Below are 15,541 nucleotides of genomic sequence, written 5' to 3' on the forward strand. Positions count from 1 at the left end.
GTTCAAGTCTGTTAATACAAGTAGCCTATAAAATATATACTTTTCAAAGTATATTATGAAAAATTGTCATCTAAATTTCACAAATGGAAAAATAAATACATAGAGAAGTGAAATGATTTGCCTGAAAGATTTTTGCAAACCATGCACAAAGGAGGGTCTACTTTTAAGAGCTCTTCAAGCATTAGGTTATTCTGTGTGCTCAGTGAGATGCTTTAGTCTTTTTCAAAAGTTGGGTTTTTTACCTTGAAATGCTTCTTATCCTTCATGCAGGAGTAAAAGCTTGATATTCAGTGAGAGCTGCTTGTGTGTGCTGTGAGGGAAGAATAGCCTGGCAAAGCAGAGTGAGGCAGTCACTTAGCACTGCTGTGTTTTCATTAGCAATTTTCAAGTGGATGTACTGCATGTTGTAGCACGTTTTTATGCACGTGAAATAGCTGTGAAGAGAATTTGTGTAGCCACTTCATATGTCTTGCAGGAAGCTCTATTACATGCCAGTCCTTTATCACAGAAAAATATCTTGTTGACTGGGGAGCAAATCTTTAGCTGCATCCTTGTACTGAGTTTCGATTGCACTTGCACTTTATTTCGATTTGCAGGGAGAACATGTGTCTGATGCACATGTTGAGAGAAGCTTTCAGGTCACATCACTTGCCTGGCACCCTTCCAGACCGATTCTTGCAGCAGGCTGGGAGACGGGAGAAGTTGTGATACTTAACAAACAAGACAAGGAGCATCACGCTGTACCACCAAATCATAACGCCAAAATTACAGTCCTGAACTGGAGTGCAAATGGTACCCACCTTGTGTCTGGTGATAGGGTGAGTAGTTGAAATGCCAAACGTGTGTTTGATGTGGAACACAGTGTTGCAAGCCCTCTGATGGGAAGGGATTATGGAATGGATTGTTAGCGGAAGGGATAGTTGCAAGGGGGATAAATTTCCACGCTTTAGGTACAAATTAAAACTGTTAGGGGGTAAAATCAAATCTCAGTGTTTTAACTTTTTCTACAGTACTTGTTGCTGTTTTATCAATTTATCTTTAAATAAGAGTCTTATCTCAGCATGGGCTGAACAGTAGGTTAGGGTTTAGGGCTATTTAATAGATGGGGTAATTGAGGCATAGACAATTTGAATTATTTGTTCCGGTCTCTGCATGAATTTTGTAGCAGACTACAGCTGCATTCCAGCTACAACATCATAATCTGTAGTGAGTGCATAGCAATGGTCACCTAAGTACAAAAAACCCATGTTAATCTCTCTTGTTCTGTTTTTATTAATAGTCTAAAAATGAGTCAGCCTTACTGTATGGAAAATATGTTGTGGAAATACTTGAAATGTGACAGTCTTTATTTCTTGATGAGGTGGTTGCCTTTTTGTGTAGTGAAATGACAAACTAGCTATTGAATATTTAGTATTCAGGATTAAGTATTCATAGAAGATTCTGTTTTTTCCAGTTCCTGAGTGAGCAAATGAAAAAAAAAAAATTTTTTTTTCTATATTTTCCCTGATGTAAATTTGAGCTTGTCCAAGAATTTAATTCCTGCTCTTTGAGAATTCTTACCTACATGAGTCAGAGGAAAATACAATTTTAAATCATTGTTTGTAAAATTCTATTGCTGCATTTGAATTTATCCTCTTCTTTATTAGAAAAGAGAAAATGCTGCCCAGACAAAAGAAGGTGACGCACAGTATAACCGAGGTCTTATTTATATGGAGATGCCACAGCTTACATTAACCCTAAATTTATCAACAAACGTTTTTCAAATTGATTTATTTGGCATCAGATCACAGTAATGAAGACATCTTAAAACAGATGTAGCTGTCCTTATAGTAAAATTTAACAATTTTATAGACTTGTCCTAACTGTTCTTCTGATGACAGTATTAATCAAAGTAGAATAAGCAGTGGTTTCAAGGAAATACATGACAAAACAAAGTCTATGCATGTGTTAACATGAATGCTCTTCAGTGTCGTGTAGTTTCAATCGCTGTAGTTGGAAGACCAACCTCAACAGATGGAGTAGCAGAACTGCCTGATGTCCCTGGCCAATGAAATGTGGGTCCTTACAAACCTGCAGCTGTGTATGTAGTGGCCAGCTTGAGCTAATTAGCCTTGCTCAGAGCCCAGGCAGCTCGTTCAGCATCCCAGGCCTAGCTCCAAGGTGGTGTCCGGCCCACTCATCCCTTGTGTTGCACACTCAGCGTCATTGTACCATGGTCCGAGTGCAGCATAGATATGCTCTATTTCCTACATCTTTTCCAATAACTTTTACATTTTTTTTTAAAATGTTTCCTATGAAGGTTTATATTCAGGAAACTTTCATTAGGTGAGGGCTGCCAGGATCATACTCCGCTCATATTAGAGGAGTTCCTTTAGAAAGAAAATAAATATTTGGGCCCTTTTTTGGTTTCTGTTTGATCTCCAGTGGGACTTCATAACTGAGAGTGCTCAGCTGAAAACATTCAGTCATCATAAATCCTGGCTTGCAAGAAAATTATTTGAAAATAACTTCTTAAAGTTCAATAGGATGCTGTGAAAATCAGAAGCTCTTAATTTGTGTTTTAAGTAACAAATAACATGGATGACTTCCAGGTTTTGATCACACACAAGAATACTAAGGATCTAGGTGCTTTCTGTAATGAAAGTGTATTTATAAGGCAAATAGGCTTTATAACAAGAAGCTAAAGCTTTGGGTTGTTAAGAATGATTGGGAAGATACAGGGTACTTTAAGAGTAAATTTTGTAGATGATACGGTCAATGTCCTTTGTCCTTTTCAAATACCATTTGAAAACAGACCAGTTCTGCATCCTTTCTATAACCAGTTACACTTAAAACAGGTAGTGAGCATTTTAATTTCCAATCTCACATGTTCAAAACTCAGAAGTGAGTTTGCAGCTAGATTATCTGGATACAGGATGGGATATCTAGCACGGGATGGAAGGAAGGTCAGCAGCTTTATAAAGCTGCAGGCTTTTCCTCCAGTTTATAAATGGTGCAGATATTCTTCGTTGGGATCCCTGGAACTTGGTGGCATTTGAACCTGAGAGAAAAGTGAGAGAAGGAGCCAACAGGACATGAACTTTCAGATGATAGGGTCCTGTGGTTTCCAGAGGTAACCAGCAAAAGTGTATGAACCACAAGTGGCCTCTTGGAACAGGACTACAGCAGTTTCACAGATGCACAGCTGTGTCACAGTCTTTAAACTGTAGGAGCATTGCATTTAGTAAACAGTTTTGGGTGGTATAAATACTCTCATCTTATTCCTGAAAAGAAGTTAGAAATTTGATTCTTGGGAAAAAAAGAAGGAAATGTTACCTTGGAAGGCCTCAGCTGCATCTCGTGTGGCTTCTAGTTAGGATTGTGAAGAGTAAGTGTTTAGAGTGTACACTGCTACTAGTCTTTCACTTCTAGAAAGACTATACTCCACTGAAAGCAATAAAGAAAAATAGAGCAAATTATAATGCCACTTTATTGTTATCTATCTTAATGAAATAAAATTAGATTGAACTTCATATTGCAAATTGTTGCTGTTTTTTTCATGTAAAGCTTACACACAAGGCCCCCAAATGCAATTTTGTTCCTCCTAAGCACTAACATAATAACAACAATAAATAATAATCTTAAAATCCCAGCTGTGAGGCTGTAGCATAAGTCAGTTTGTTGGGGTGGTTAATGTCTATGTCATGCTGAACTCTGGTTTTGCTTCTGGGCCTTCTCCATTCTCTCCAGTCAGCAGGGGTTTGGTGCACACTCTGAGGGGGCACTGCAGAACGGGCGCTACCTTCAGCACCCGTGCCAGGCTCTGGCAGTAACTCAACATATTGACTACTGTTGAGTTAATTAGCTAACCAGTCTTTCTTTCTTTCGCGTCTGTGATTCTTCTAGTTACTAAGTTCTGTTTCTAAAAATTAATCCTTCTTGTACTTGAATGTCTACTCTGAAAGAAGAGGAAAGCTGCAGAAATTCTGAAATTCTTTCCTTGGGTTATCTGCATCCTGTGACTTCATGTGTCTAATCATACACCAATGCTCATCTATATCAGTGTGTACGATAGTTAGGGATGCATATCTTACGCTTTACTATCCTTTATCATTTTTTTTTTTAGCAGAGTACTTGCAACAAAAAAATTGAAAGGCAGTTACCTAAACAAATATTTGTATACGCTACTTGAGAGGAAAACTAAGGCTGTTCCATTGAATTGCTCTGGCAATGTAATTTTACTAAGAATGGATATGACCTTTAGGTAACTCTTTTAGGCAACTTGATTTTAAATAAGCAAATAATACGTTAAAGATAATACTTGTTCCTTGTGGCTTAGTTTTAAGTGGGAGTAACTGTATATGTCAGCTAAATGAAAGGAAAGGTGTTGCTCTGTCGATAAAATGTTTAAGTGCACTGACTACTTGGAATCTGGATTCTCATCTGTGTGCAAAGGGTAATGAAGGATCTGTTACCTTTTTCTAGTCTGGTGTCTTGGTTCTATGGAGAATGGACCAGCGAGGCAGAGTGCAGGGGCCTGCCCTGCTGAAACAGGAGTATGGGAAGTGTCTGTCTCACTCTGTGTTTCGACCGCCCCCGCCTGGCGAGTAAGTATTGTGCTGTATCAGAGCGCCGGGAGAGCAGGGCGTTCTCTGTTCCACGGAAAGAAAAGCCTACTCACAGACAAACCTTTTTTTAAATAGATATAAAAAAAGGTTCTCCTAACTGTCCTTTATTTCCAGGTTCTTCTGCCACTCTGGTAGCTGTGTCCTGTATGCAGCAACACATCTTCCTTTTGTCCATACTTTTCTCTCTGTTGCTGTTGACTTTTCTTCCTTTAGTTCTTCTCATTAGCAATGTTGCTGATTGTGAACAGCAGAAAGCACACTGAAAACACAGTTATCCGTGAAATTATTGGCAAGAATAATTAAATTAAAAGTCAGTTCTTAAAAATTATTATTTCTTTCCTCGCCAAGCAAGAAATAGGAAACAGCTCTAGTAAAAAAAAGTTTTCCTTGTCTGGCTCAGTTCTGTTTCACGTCTCTGTAAAAATGATGCTTATGGAAATAAAGGTGAAACAATGCAAATGAAAACTAGTATTAAAATTTTACTTTGTATCTTTTTGAGTTTGTCCTTTTTCCAGTCAGTGTATGAAGTGTCTGTATTCTCTCTTTACCATATGTTTTATTAACTACTCATCCATTCTCTGAGGTGCAAAGTACTCTGTTCTGTAAGGAATTGGAAATCAAGTATCTCTGTTTGCAGGGACTTTGTACAGCTGGCAAAAGCAGCTGTGAGTGGTGATGAGAAGGCATTGGATATGTTTAACTGGAGAAAAGCTGGAACGGGAGCACTTCTGAAGATGGGACTCCAGGAAGGACTCTCCTTCTTTATCTCTTTGACAGATGGTAAGAGCAAAACCACTTTTCCAGTCTGCTGGAAGTTTGTTTCCTTAATGCTTCAAAATAGCTCAGTACACAAGAGTCCTGTTTTCATATATCCAACATCTATATCCATATATCCATCATATTTATAAATCCAACAGGATAGAGTATCCATAGGAGTTAAAGAAAGTTCGGTAAGAAGAAATAAATAAAATTATTAAAATCTTAGCATCTTCAGGGTGAGTCCTTTCCAAAAGGACACCATAGGTATTGGATTAGTCAGGTTCCCAAAGAAGTGAGTGTAAGGAAAGTGATCTGTAACACCTAAGTGTAAATAAGAAGTTGTCAGCATTTTGTACAAAGCTTCAAAATGATGCACGTGTTTTGGTTTTTTTCTAGAAATACGCAAATGCTGCTAGAACATAACTTTTAAAATAAATTATAAATTTACTTTTTCACTTTTTTCTCATGCTTTGAAACGATGCTTCAGTCTAAGGAAGCAAAAAAGTCTGAGTCTCTGTTTTGTTAGTTTTCTTCCTGATACCGCTTCTTCCTGCCATTTGTCTTTTCCTCTCCCTTTTACTTTTCTGGGTACTAGTTTGCTCTGAGCTCATTTTCTTCCTACCCCAGTTGTTCTCATGATACGTTCTATCTCTCTAACCTGCTGACTCTTTGGACTGGAGCCTGAATGTGTGTGACAAGTATTGTAATGAGTATGTTTCTGGTAGGTGATTTGAGTATGTAATCCTCTCGATTCAAGTGTTTACTAATCCGAAAAACATTTAAGTTATGCAGGTTCTGCAGCTCAATTACAGTTTGATTCAGTGTTTACGTTATCAAGAATGAGACCTGGCATTTACACCAGTATAACTTCCACATGATTGCAGGAGTGGCGTTGTCCAGCTGTATGTTTGTTTTGCACAGCAGTGGGCTGTACCTTCATTTGACTTATGAGTTACGAGCCTCTTTACTAGATATGAACCATTTAAATGAAAAAGGGGCACAGGGAAGTTAAACGTACAAGGAGAAAATCTTTGGGTAGCTGTGCCTGTTAAACCCTCACGTTCAAAGAAACTGTTGTGGTGGTGCACAGCTCCATCTAGGGACAGACTATGTATCCTGCAGGTAGGTGTCCACATCTTGTTTCTTGGGCCTCCTGTTCAAACTTCCCAAATTTCAGTCAAATGACACTGACTGTTTCTTTTGAGCTGACTCATTGCCTACGTTGATTTGGGCACATGTGTTTTGGACCCAGTTCTTAATCTACTTAGTGATCTGTCATAACTTCAGAATCAGTTAATGTTTTCATAGTGTTTAAATGTGACTTGCAAATTTCCTCTAAAGTATGGATTCTCAGTCCAAACTTGTTTAATAAAAATGATGAAAAAACCCCTAAACATTCTTATTGCATGTTTTTAAATATATCAAAAGAAATTTGACTAAAGACAATATAGCATCTTTTAAAGCAAAACTAAATAAACAATTAAGCTCCTCATAAAAGGCCAGAACGAAACAAAAAAACCTCCCAAGTTTCTATTAGTCTAGATATTTTTTGATGCTTCCAAAACACTGATCATTGCAGTAAAACAATAGATGCGATTCAGGTAATATGTTACGTGAGATGCTTATCTGAAGAGCAGATACCTGAACTGATAATTTTCAGAGGTTGTTTTGCAACATGTTTCGTGAGCACAATGAATCATCTTCATTACTGAGCATTTGAGATGACTGGCACAGGTATTGGGACATAACCTGAGTAGTGGAAGTCATCCTGAGATTTTTACTGAATACACCCTTGTTTGTCTTGACTGCAGACAATTTAGGTCATGAGTAATAATCCTGTTCTGGTCCCCTTTGTATTTCCTAAACAGCGTACAATTTCTGGTGCTTTTTGTTTTCTGAATCTCAGAGTTATGTCCTCTACTTAGTTAGCTCAGATTTGTTAACTTTTGAGATTAGTCTCTTGTGTGATACAGTGTGAAAACTTTCTTGAAGTTGCTCAGAAAGCTACAACTCTCTCTCTAACCACATAAGTAGCTTCAAAATAGTGGGTAGCATTATCTGTGTGATATGTGATACTTTGTATGGTAATATCCAAGTACAGAAGGCTAATTTAACTTATGAAACAATACCAGATGGCAAATAAAATCAAAGGACTGTCCGTTTCTTGTAACAGATCCCATAGAACCGAGATTCAGTAGCTGATTGGTTACTGCAAAGTATTACTACAATAAACAGGTATCTGTGTGATAAAAAATGCCACATTGGAGAACTATCCCAACAATCCCCAGTATCACTACAGACTGGGTGATGAATGGATTGAGAGCAGCCCTGTGGAGAAGGAATTGAGGGTAGTGGTGGATGAAAAGTTGGATGTGACCCAGCAAAGTGCGCTGCCAGCCCAGAAAGCCAACCGTGTCCTGGGCTGCACCCAGAGCAGTGTGGGCAGCAGGGCGAGGGGGGGGATTCTCCCCCTCTGCTCCGCTCTCCTGAGACCCCCCTGCAGTGCTGGGTCCAGCTCTGGGGGCACCAACATCAGAAGGACACGGACCTGCTTGAGCGGGGCCAGAGGAGGCCACGAAGATGATCAGAGGCTGGAGCACCCCCCTGTGAGGACAGGCTGAGAGAGTTGGGGGGGTTCAGCCTAGAAGAGAATGCTCTGGGGAGATCTTACTGTGACCTTTCAACGCTGAAAGGGGGCTTATAAGAAAGATGGAGAGAGACTTCTTACCAAGGCCTGTACTGTTAGGACAAGGGGTAACAGTTTTAAACTGGCAGAGGGCAGATTTAGATGAGATCTAAGGAAGAAATTCTTCCCTGTGAGGGTGGTGAGGCCCTGGCACAGGTTGCCCAGAGAAGCTGTGGCTGCCCCCTCCCTGGAAGGGTTCAAGGCCAGGTTGGACGGGGCTTTGGGCAACCTGGGCTAGTGGAAGGTGTCCCTGCCAACCTGAACCATTCTGTGATTTAACAAGAGGGATGAATGAAGTTACCTGATTTGTATCAGGGAGAAAATGAAGCCATGTGGGAGAAGGTGGGAGAGGAGTTTGAATTTTTTTTATGTAGTTGAAATGTAGTGGATCATAATATATTTGCAAGAGTTTTGGAAATGAAAACATTCTTTTTAATTAGTTACATCATATTGTGTCTTGGGTACAACATTTTAGTGTGAATCCTTAATGTTCATTCTTCTACATTTGTGTTTTCTGCTTCAGCTTCTGGGGGAAAATATTGTTTCATTTCATAGGGTTTTTTGATTTGCACTGGTTTGAAATGCCACGTTTGTATAATGTCATGATTTGCTAAGAAATTATGTATGTGTGTGTGGCATGAGATCTGTCTGATTTGGATTACTTCATTTGTTTGGGTGATTTCTATAATACCATTTGCAAACTGCTCTACTAATTCAGGGGTGTTTCACTGGGTACATTTATGAATGATTGATACAGTATTACAATTTAATGAATATTACAATAATTAATTACAATTACAATAAAATGAGAATGGCTTTTAAAATGTTGATAGGTGCTGTAGTTGCCAAGTCGCACACACTGTTGTTAGTGTTCTCAGAAAGACACTAACCCATTTACTTGTGAAATTAATGTAGAAAAACTGTATTTAGTGTGTGGTGGAGTGTTTCTAAACAATGAAAAACTTCATATCCACGGTTTTCTGTAACCTAGACTCTGCTGTAAATCGCACCAATTCTTAGCTGCCGTTCTTCCTTCACAAATTATTATTAATACTGAAGATTTCAGAAGCCATCATTCATGCACACAGATGCAGAAAGTTTACTTGTAGTTTAAAATTATTTAAAATTATTTAAATGATGACATTTAAATGATTCCCCTCTGGATTTCCTAGATGGGGAAAAAGTAAGTAAGTTTAGGTTTGTTTCTCTGGTCAACTATTGTAGTCTGTGTCCTGAGACAAACTAGAAGACGAAAGAATTATGGTTATTTTAACTTTTCAGCACTTGAGGAATATTTTATTAAGGTAGAAAGAAGCAACTTTGATTTTTGTAGCTAAAAACTGTTAAGTAAAACTATACCTTGTTTATATGTACTACAGGTTCTGTGCATTATGTGAATGAGAAAGGAAAGCCAAGGCATGTATTGTCCACAGACAGTCTGGTCCAAAAGCTTCTGTTCATGGAGAAAAGAGATGTTTTAGTTGTAATAACAGAGAACTTGCAGTTGTCCTTGCATGCAATTACTCTTGAGGGAGAGGCAGAAGAGCTCATGAAGGTAAGAGTCAGACTACAGGGTAAAGTTGCAATGTTTAATCTTTATAAGTATTTGTTAGGGTATTTTGATTATCATTTTTTTGCTTACAAATGAATCAACTCTCATTTTTGTTTCTCAGATCATACCTTGATGAGAAAATATGTCCTCATTTGAAAGGGGAATAGAGTGGTGTGTTACTGAACTTGGAAGGAAGGTTTTCATCTTGCCTTCCTGTTTCCTCTTAGTTTCTTTAATTTTGACCCTATGTTAATCCTTTCACACTTCATTTAACTTGATTTAGTGAATTAGAGAAGGATTAAAAATTCTAGTATAATCAAATATGTGTTAAAACGTCTTGTGGATAAATGGTTGATAATCTGCGTCCTCAGTTTTATTATCATCAGATGCTCAGAGCTGTCTTGTCTTTCATACTAGTAGGAGCAGTACCTTCTCTTGGTGATATTGTCTTTGCAAATCTGAAAGATGGTTTAGTTCTCACATAGTGAAAGTGTTCTTCACACTGCAAAAGCTTGGGGTCATAGAATCACAGACTGGTTTGGGTTGGAAGGGATCTTAAAGACCGTCTAGTCCCAACCCCCCTGCCACGGGCAGGGGCACCTTCCACTAGCCCAGGTTGCCCAAAGCCCTGTCCAACCCTTGAACCCTTCCAGGGAGGGGGCAGCCACAGCTTCTCTGGGCAACCTGTGCCAGTGTCTCACCACCCTCACAGGGAAGAATTTCTTCCATCTATCTAATCTAAATCTACCCTCTTTCACTTTAAAACCGTTACCCCTCGTCCTATCCCTATGCCCCCTGATAAAGAGTCCCTTGCCATCTTTCCTGTAGCCCCTTTAAGTTCTGGGAGGCTGCTCTAAGGTCTCTCCGGAGCCTTCTCTTCTCCAGGCTGAAGAACCCCAACTCTCTCAGCCTGTCCTCACAGGGGAGGTGCTCCAGTCCCTGATCATTTCCATGTCTCACTTGGACATTGAGCCGTTGACTGCAACTCTTTGAGTGCAACCATCCAGCCAATCCCTTACCCACTGAGTGGTCCATCCATCAAATCCATGTCTCTCCAGTTTAGAGACAAGGATGTCGTGTGGGACAATGTCAAATGCTTTGTACAAGTCCAGGTAGATGATGCCAGTTGCTCTTCCCTTATACACCAGTGCTGTAACCCCGTTGTAGAGGGCCACCAAAGTTGTTGGGCATGATTTGCCCTTAGTGAAGCCATGTTGGACATCACCAATCATGTCCTTATTTTCCATGTGCCCTAGCACAGTTTCCAGGAGGATCTGTTTCATGATCTTGCCAGGCACAGAGGTGGGACTGGCCTGTAGTTCCCTGGGTCTTCCTTTTTTCCCTGTTTAAAATGTGGGTTATGTTTGCCCTTTTCCAGTCAGGGGGAACTTCACCAGACTGCCACGACTTCTCAGATATGATGAGTAGTGGTTTAGTCACTTCATCTACCAGTTCCTTTGGGACCTGTGGATGGATCTCATCAGGTCCCATGGCCTTGTGCACCTCCAGGTTCCTTAGATGGTCTTGAACCTGATCTTCTCCTACAGTGGGTGGTTCTTCATTCTCCCAGTTGCCGCCTTTGCCTTCTGCCCCTTGGGCGGTGTGGCTGGAGCCCTTGCCAGGGAAGACTGAGGCAAAGAAGTCATTGAGTACCTCAGTCTCTTCCATGTCCTGGGTAACCAGGTTTTCTGCTTCCTTCTGGAGAGGGTCCGCATTTTTCTTAGTCTTCCTTTTATCACTGATGTACTTACAAGAAGGTTTTTTTGTTTGCCCATGATGTCTCTGGGCAGTTTTAATTCTGTCAGGGTGTTGGCCTTGCTAACCTGATCCCTGACTATCTGGACAATTTCTCTGTATTCTGCTGTATTTTTAAAAGGAAGCTTTTAAAAAATAACAACCCACAAGTCATAGAATCAAAATAACGTACTGACCCAGAAAGTGTTGTATAGGGACAAAACCCAAACTGACCTCATCCAGGACTTAGAATTACCTTGGCTCAAACAAAATCCTGTCCTGTTGGAGAATACTGCTTGGGGGGATGGAACCCAAACCTTCACCTTCCTAAGATTTTTTTTCCTTTTATCTAAGATTGTAGAAGTAAGCTTTGGTATTTCATATTTTAAAGCAATCTTTATCACATTCTAAGAGAGTATCTAGTACAGGAGAAAAAACTGCTTCTTTCCTACTTCATTAACCCACCACAAGGTTTCTTTTATTGAATTTATACATCATATACTTGATGCATTTAGTGATGAACACTGCCTGAGAGAAACTGTTGGTCTATCTGAACTGACAGAGATGTCTGTCTATTCTTATATTTTAACTTTTTAGCCAAACTAGGAAATTCAGATGCTTATTGTCTTTCAGTGTGTTATTCCTACCATCTGTAAATCTATTTATTTACTTATCATTAACAGGTGAAGTTGAGTGGGAAGATAGGTCATTCTGCAGACATCATTTTAATAGGCCATAGCCTTGTTGTTACAGCACTAGGCGAGACAGTCATCAGGTAAGGATCCTATTTTAAAGCTGTTCTGGTTGCCCATGAGAAGTGCCAGCTAAAAGGTTTATGGTCTGCATTGCAGACCGTATTTTACTGAACTGTTTTTTCTTAACCAATAACGAAAAAAACTCCCAATATTTTCTAATTTTGTTCCTCAAAATAAATAGAAAAATAAAATGAACGATCTGTTTCCTTGAGGATAAAAATGAATTCTATACAATCTTTGTTTCTCTATATCTATATTTTGTTTTGTCAGGCAGTGCTACCCAAACCTTTTCCTTTCTGATTGCTGTTATTGCTTTCTTCTGAAAATATATCCATTTATGTTTTTTGCATGAAAAAGGTAGCCACTTTGCTGTTCTTTCCATTGTTATTGTCTGATTGTTAGGACAGTCATAGCATCAGCAACAGGAAAAAAAGTGCTTGCTTTTCAGGATGTTTCTCTGTTACTCTAGTATAAGGCAAGTATTTTGGTTACTTTTATCCCTAATTCTTTAAACCAAGTATGTTACTTTGCCATGCCGCTATGGTGCCATGTTCTGTAGCTTTTACCTTTTAGCATCTTTTTAAAAAAGGTATTAAATCTTCTTTCTCCCTGTCTTTACTATGACTTGCTCTACCTGTTTCTTCTAACTTTTCTGGGAGGGTGGGGGTAACATCAGTAGTTCACTTTCTTGTGTCTCCATCTACTACTATCAGACAAAGTCTTCTGTTAATTTTGTAAGAGTGTGATAAAGACCAAGTATCAAGAAGGAATATGCTTGATGACAATGTTTAGTTCTAGAAAATACATCTGGAATCCAAAGGACTACTGGTTAGCTGAGGAATATTCTTAAAATAGAGGAGGAAGCATAAGTAGGCAGGAGGAAAATTGCAGCTAGATCTCACTTCTTTTGTTTTCTATTTTTCTTAAAGCTGGGTTTGCTTCTGACTCCTTTCTTCATAGGAGAATATCACAAAACATGCTGCAGATTAAGAAGTCAAAGGAAAAGGAAGGAGATTGTTAAGAAATTCGCATTCCAGAGGCAGCTGCTGGCAATTTAATTTTAAAAATTGAATGATCTGGGCATTGTGGAAATAGCAAATTAATTTCATGTACAGCATCCTATTAACTCTGTTTAGCAAGACACCTGGAAGGAAAAGCATTGTTAACACTCTTGTTTTGTGTGCCTTAGGTTCTGGGATTTGGACCGAGATGAGAACTATGTGCTCTCCCCAGATGTTCAATTTGGCTTTGAGGGAGGAGAATGTATTAACTGTGTTTCTTACTGCAGTGCTAAAGGTGAGAAATAACGTGGCAGCTGTGATCTCTGGATCCTAAACCTTGTCAAACCTCAGCCTTCAGTGCCTGTAGTCATTTCAGTATATTTGTCTCGTGTACTGAGGGTTTCAGTAACAGCATGTGATGTAGAAGCATTTTAGTTCAGATCAGGAGTGTGCTTTTGAAGGTACAGTGAGATAATTTGGTTGTCTCGGTGTGGAGTTGTCTTCTGGCACACAAGCTGGATACCCTTTGATGACGCTGAACGGGTATAAGTACTCCTGTAGCACACCTAATGCACTCCAAGATGTTACAGGCATCAGTCTACAAGCCCACACTAGAGCTAATGCCAAACATATAGAGCATGGTCCTTAAAATGGATGTTTCCTACAGAGCTACTCCAGCATGTCACCTTGTTGCCAGTGTAGCCATAGCTAGTGTCCACTAGAATGGTTTAATGGTGACTTGCCCATGGTGACTACAAAACCAGCTATTAAAAAGTGATTAAAATGTAATCATTGATAAATTTAAAAGATAACTTCATCTGGTACCTTAGAAAATGGGCCTTGCCATGTGAAACTTCTGCCATTATTTCTCCAGAAACTTTCTCCAGTTCAGGACTAGGATGCTGGGTTGCAGGTAGGCAAAGAAATGGATGCTGCTGGAACCTTAGAACCAGAGCTAGGCTGCTTGCTACTTTGTATAATGTGGGTTTGTTTTTCTGAAGTTTAAGATACAAAATGCCTAAAAGGTTTGTGAATGGCAGGTCTCTTAGCAGCTGGTACAAACAAAGGGAGAATAGCCATGTGGAGGAAAGCAGCAGGATCCGATCAGAGCGTACGGGCTTTGGAGGGCAAGGAGAAGTGGAAGCTGCAGGCACCTACAGAACTTGAAGGAAACATCACTCAGATAAAGGTAAGATGGGAAAGAGTCTTCTTGCATGTTAGTAGGACTTTACAAACATCAGATGAATGGATCATCTTTGTGAAACAGATGAAGACAATCACTATCATACAGATAGGTGCACCAGTAGAGGCTGGTCCTCCTTCAGAAGAAGGAGGATAAACCATCAGGATCAAATAACTTTTAAAATTGAAATAGGCAGAAATATTACCTGTTTGTAGCTATTCCATTACAGGCGGGGTTGAAATGCTCAGCAACATAACACACTGAAATGTAAATACATCTCTCTGTCTGGGAGAATTAGCAGTCATGGCATCCTTAAATCCAAACATCTCTCCATTATATGTCTCACTGACAAACTCTTTGCATTCAGCAGCCTGAAATTATTTTCTGGGAGATAGATTGTCAGAAATGTCAAATTTATATAAATTTATTAAAATAACAGGCAAAAAAATCTGACTAAATGCATGATTTTATTTGTAGGCAATTTTCTTCTTTTTAGTCACTTTCTCAACGTAAAGTTTGCTCTTACTGGCAGTTGCAAAAATAAAACAATGGATTGACAACCAAATATTCTCTGGTGAGAAGATGTGCCATCTAGAAGGGAATGCTATATTTTTGCACAAATAATGATGTTTTCAGCTGCTTTTTTTGTCAGAAAATGTTTCTTGTTTGCTAGATAATATTTTTATGTGTGCCAGCATTAGACTCAATGTGGCTGATAAGTTTTCTCTTACAAATTTGCAAAACCAATGCTTTAAAACATTTCTACTGCTATTTACAATATTTTAATGCTGGTGGTTATGACAATACAGAGAATTATAATATCTATTTTTTAACCCATTGTCTGTTAAGTGTCAGGGTGCAGCATTTTTATATATTTGAAATAGTTTCATTTGTCACAGTAAGCTTAAACACTGTCATTCTACGCTTATTAGCATTTTGATATATGCAGAAGAGAAATGCTGAGCGTTACAATTGTAAATTTAAATTTAAAAAGTTTTACATTAACAAACAGCTTTTTTGACCACCACCCTTCTGCTAAAAGGCAAAGCTTGTGCTTTTAGGTTCTCCAGCATCTTTTGTTTTGTTTGTTATACCCTATGATTACTTTTTTTCCATTTTTTTTTTTTAGAGTTTCTGTTATAAGTTAGATTATTCTGTTGCTGTGCTTAATATGTGAGAATAATACCCATTATTTTTTGGAAGGAATGAAAATCAAATAAATATATCTGGTGCCTTTCAAGAGAAAGTAATTTTATGTTTTATT

General features: G+C 38.9%; 1 protein-coding gene across 4 annotated transcripts in view; it reads left to right on the forward strand.

The window, feature by feature from the left end:
• IFT140 (intraflagellar transport 140) overlaps positions 1 to 15,541 on the forward strand; it is a 91,612-nt gene that overhangs the window by 5,875 nt on the left and 70,196 nt on the right. For all 4 annotated transcript variants that reach the window (XM_074840687.1, XM_074840685.1, XM_074840686.1 and 1 more), the window contains exons 3-9: positions 597 to 818; positions 4,465 to 4,586; positions 5,245 to 5,387; positions 9,432 to 9,607; positions 12,022 to 12,113; positions 13,283 to 13,389; positions 14,135 to 14,283. In XM_074840687.1, the coding sequence (XP_074696788.1) occupies positions 597 to 818; positions 4,465 to 4,586; positions 5,245 to 5,387; positions 9,432 to 9,607; positions 12,022 to 12,113; positions 13,283 to 13,389; positions 14,135 to 14,283 (1,011 nt within the window). The remainder of the gene's footprint in view (positions 1 to 596; positions 819 to 4,464; positions 4,587 to 5,244; positions 5,388 to 9,431; positions 9,608 to 12,021; positions 12,114 to 13,282; positions 13,390 to 14,134; positions 14,284 to 15,541) is intronic.

This window comes from Strix aluco, chromosome 15, assembly GCF_031877795.1.
Source record: "Strix aluco isolate bStrAlu1 chromosome 15, bStrAlu1.hap1, whole genome shotgun sequence".
Classification (NCBI taxonomy): domain Eukaryota; kingdom Metazoa; phylum Chordata; class Aves; order Strigiformes; family Strigidae; genus Strix; species Strix aluco.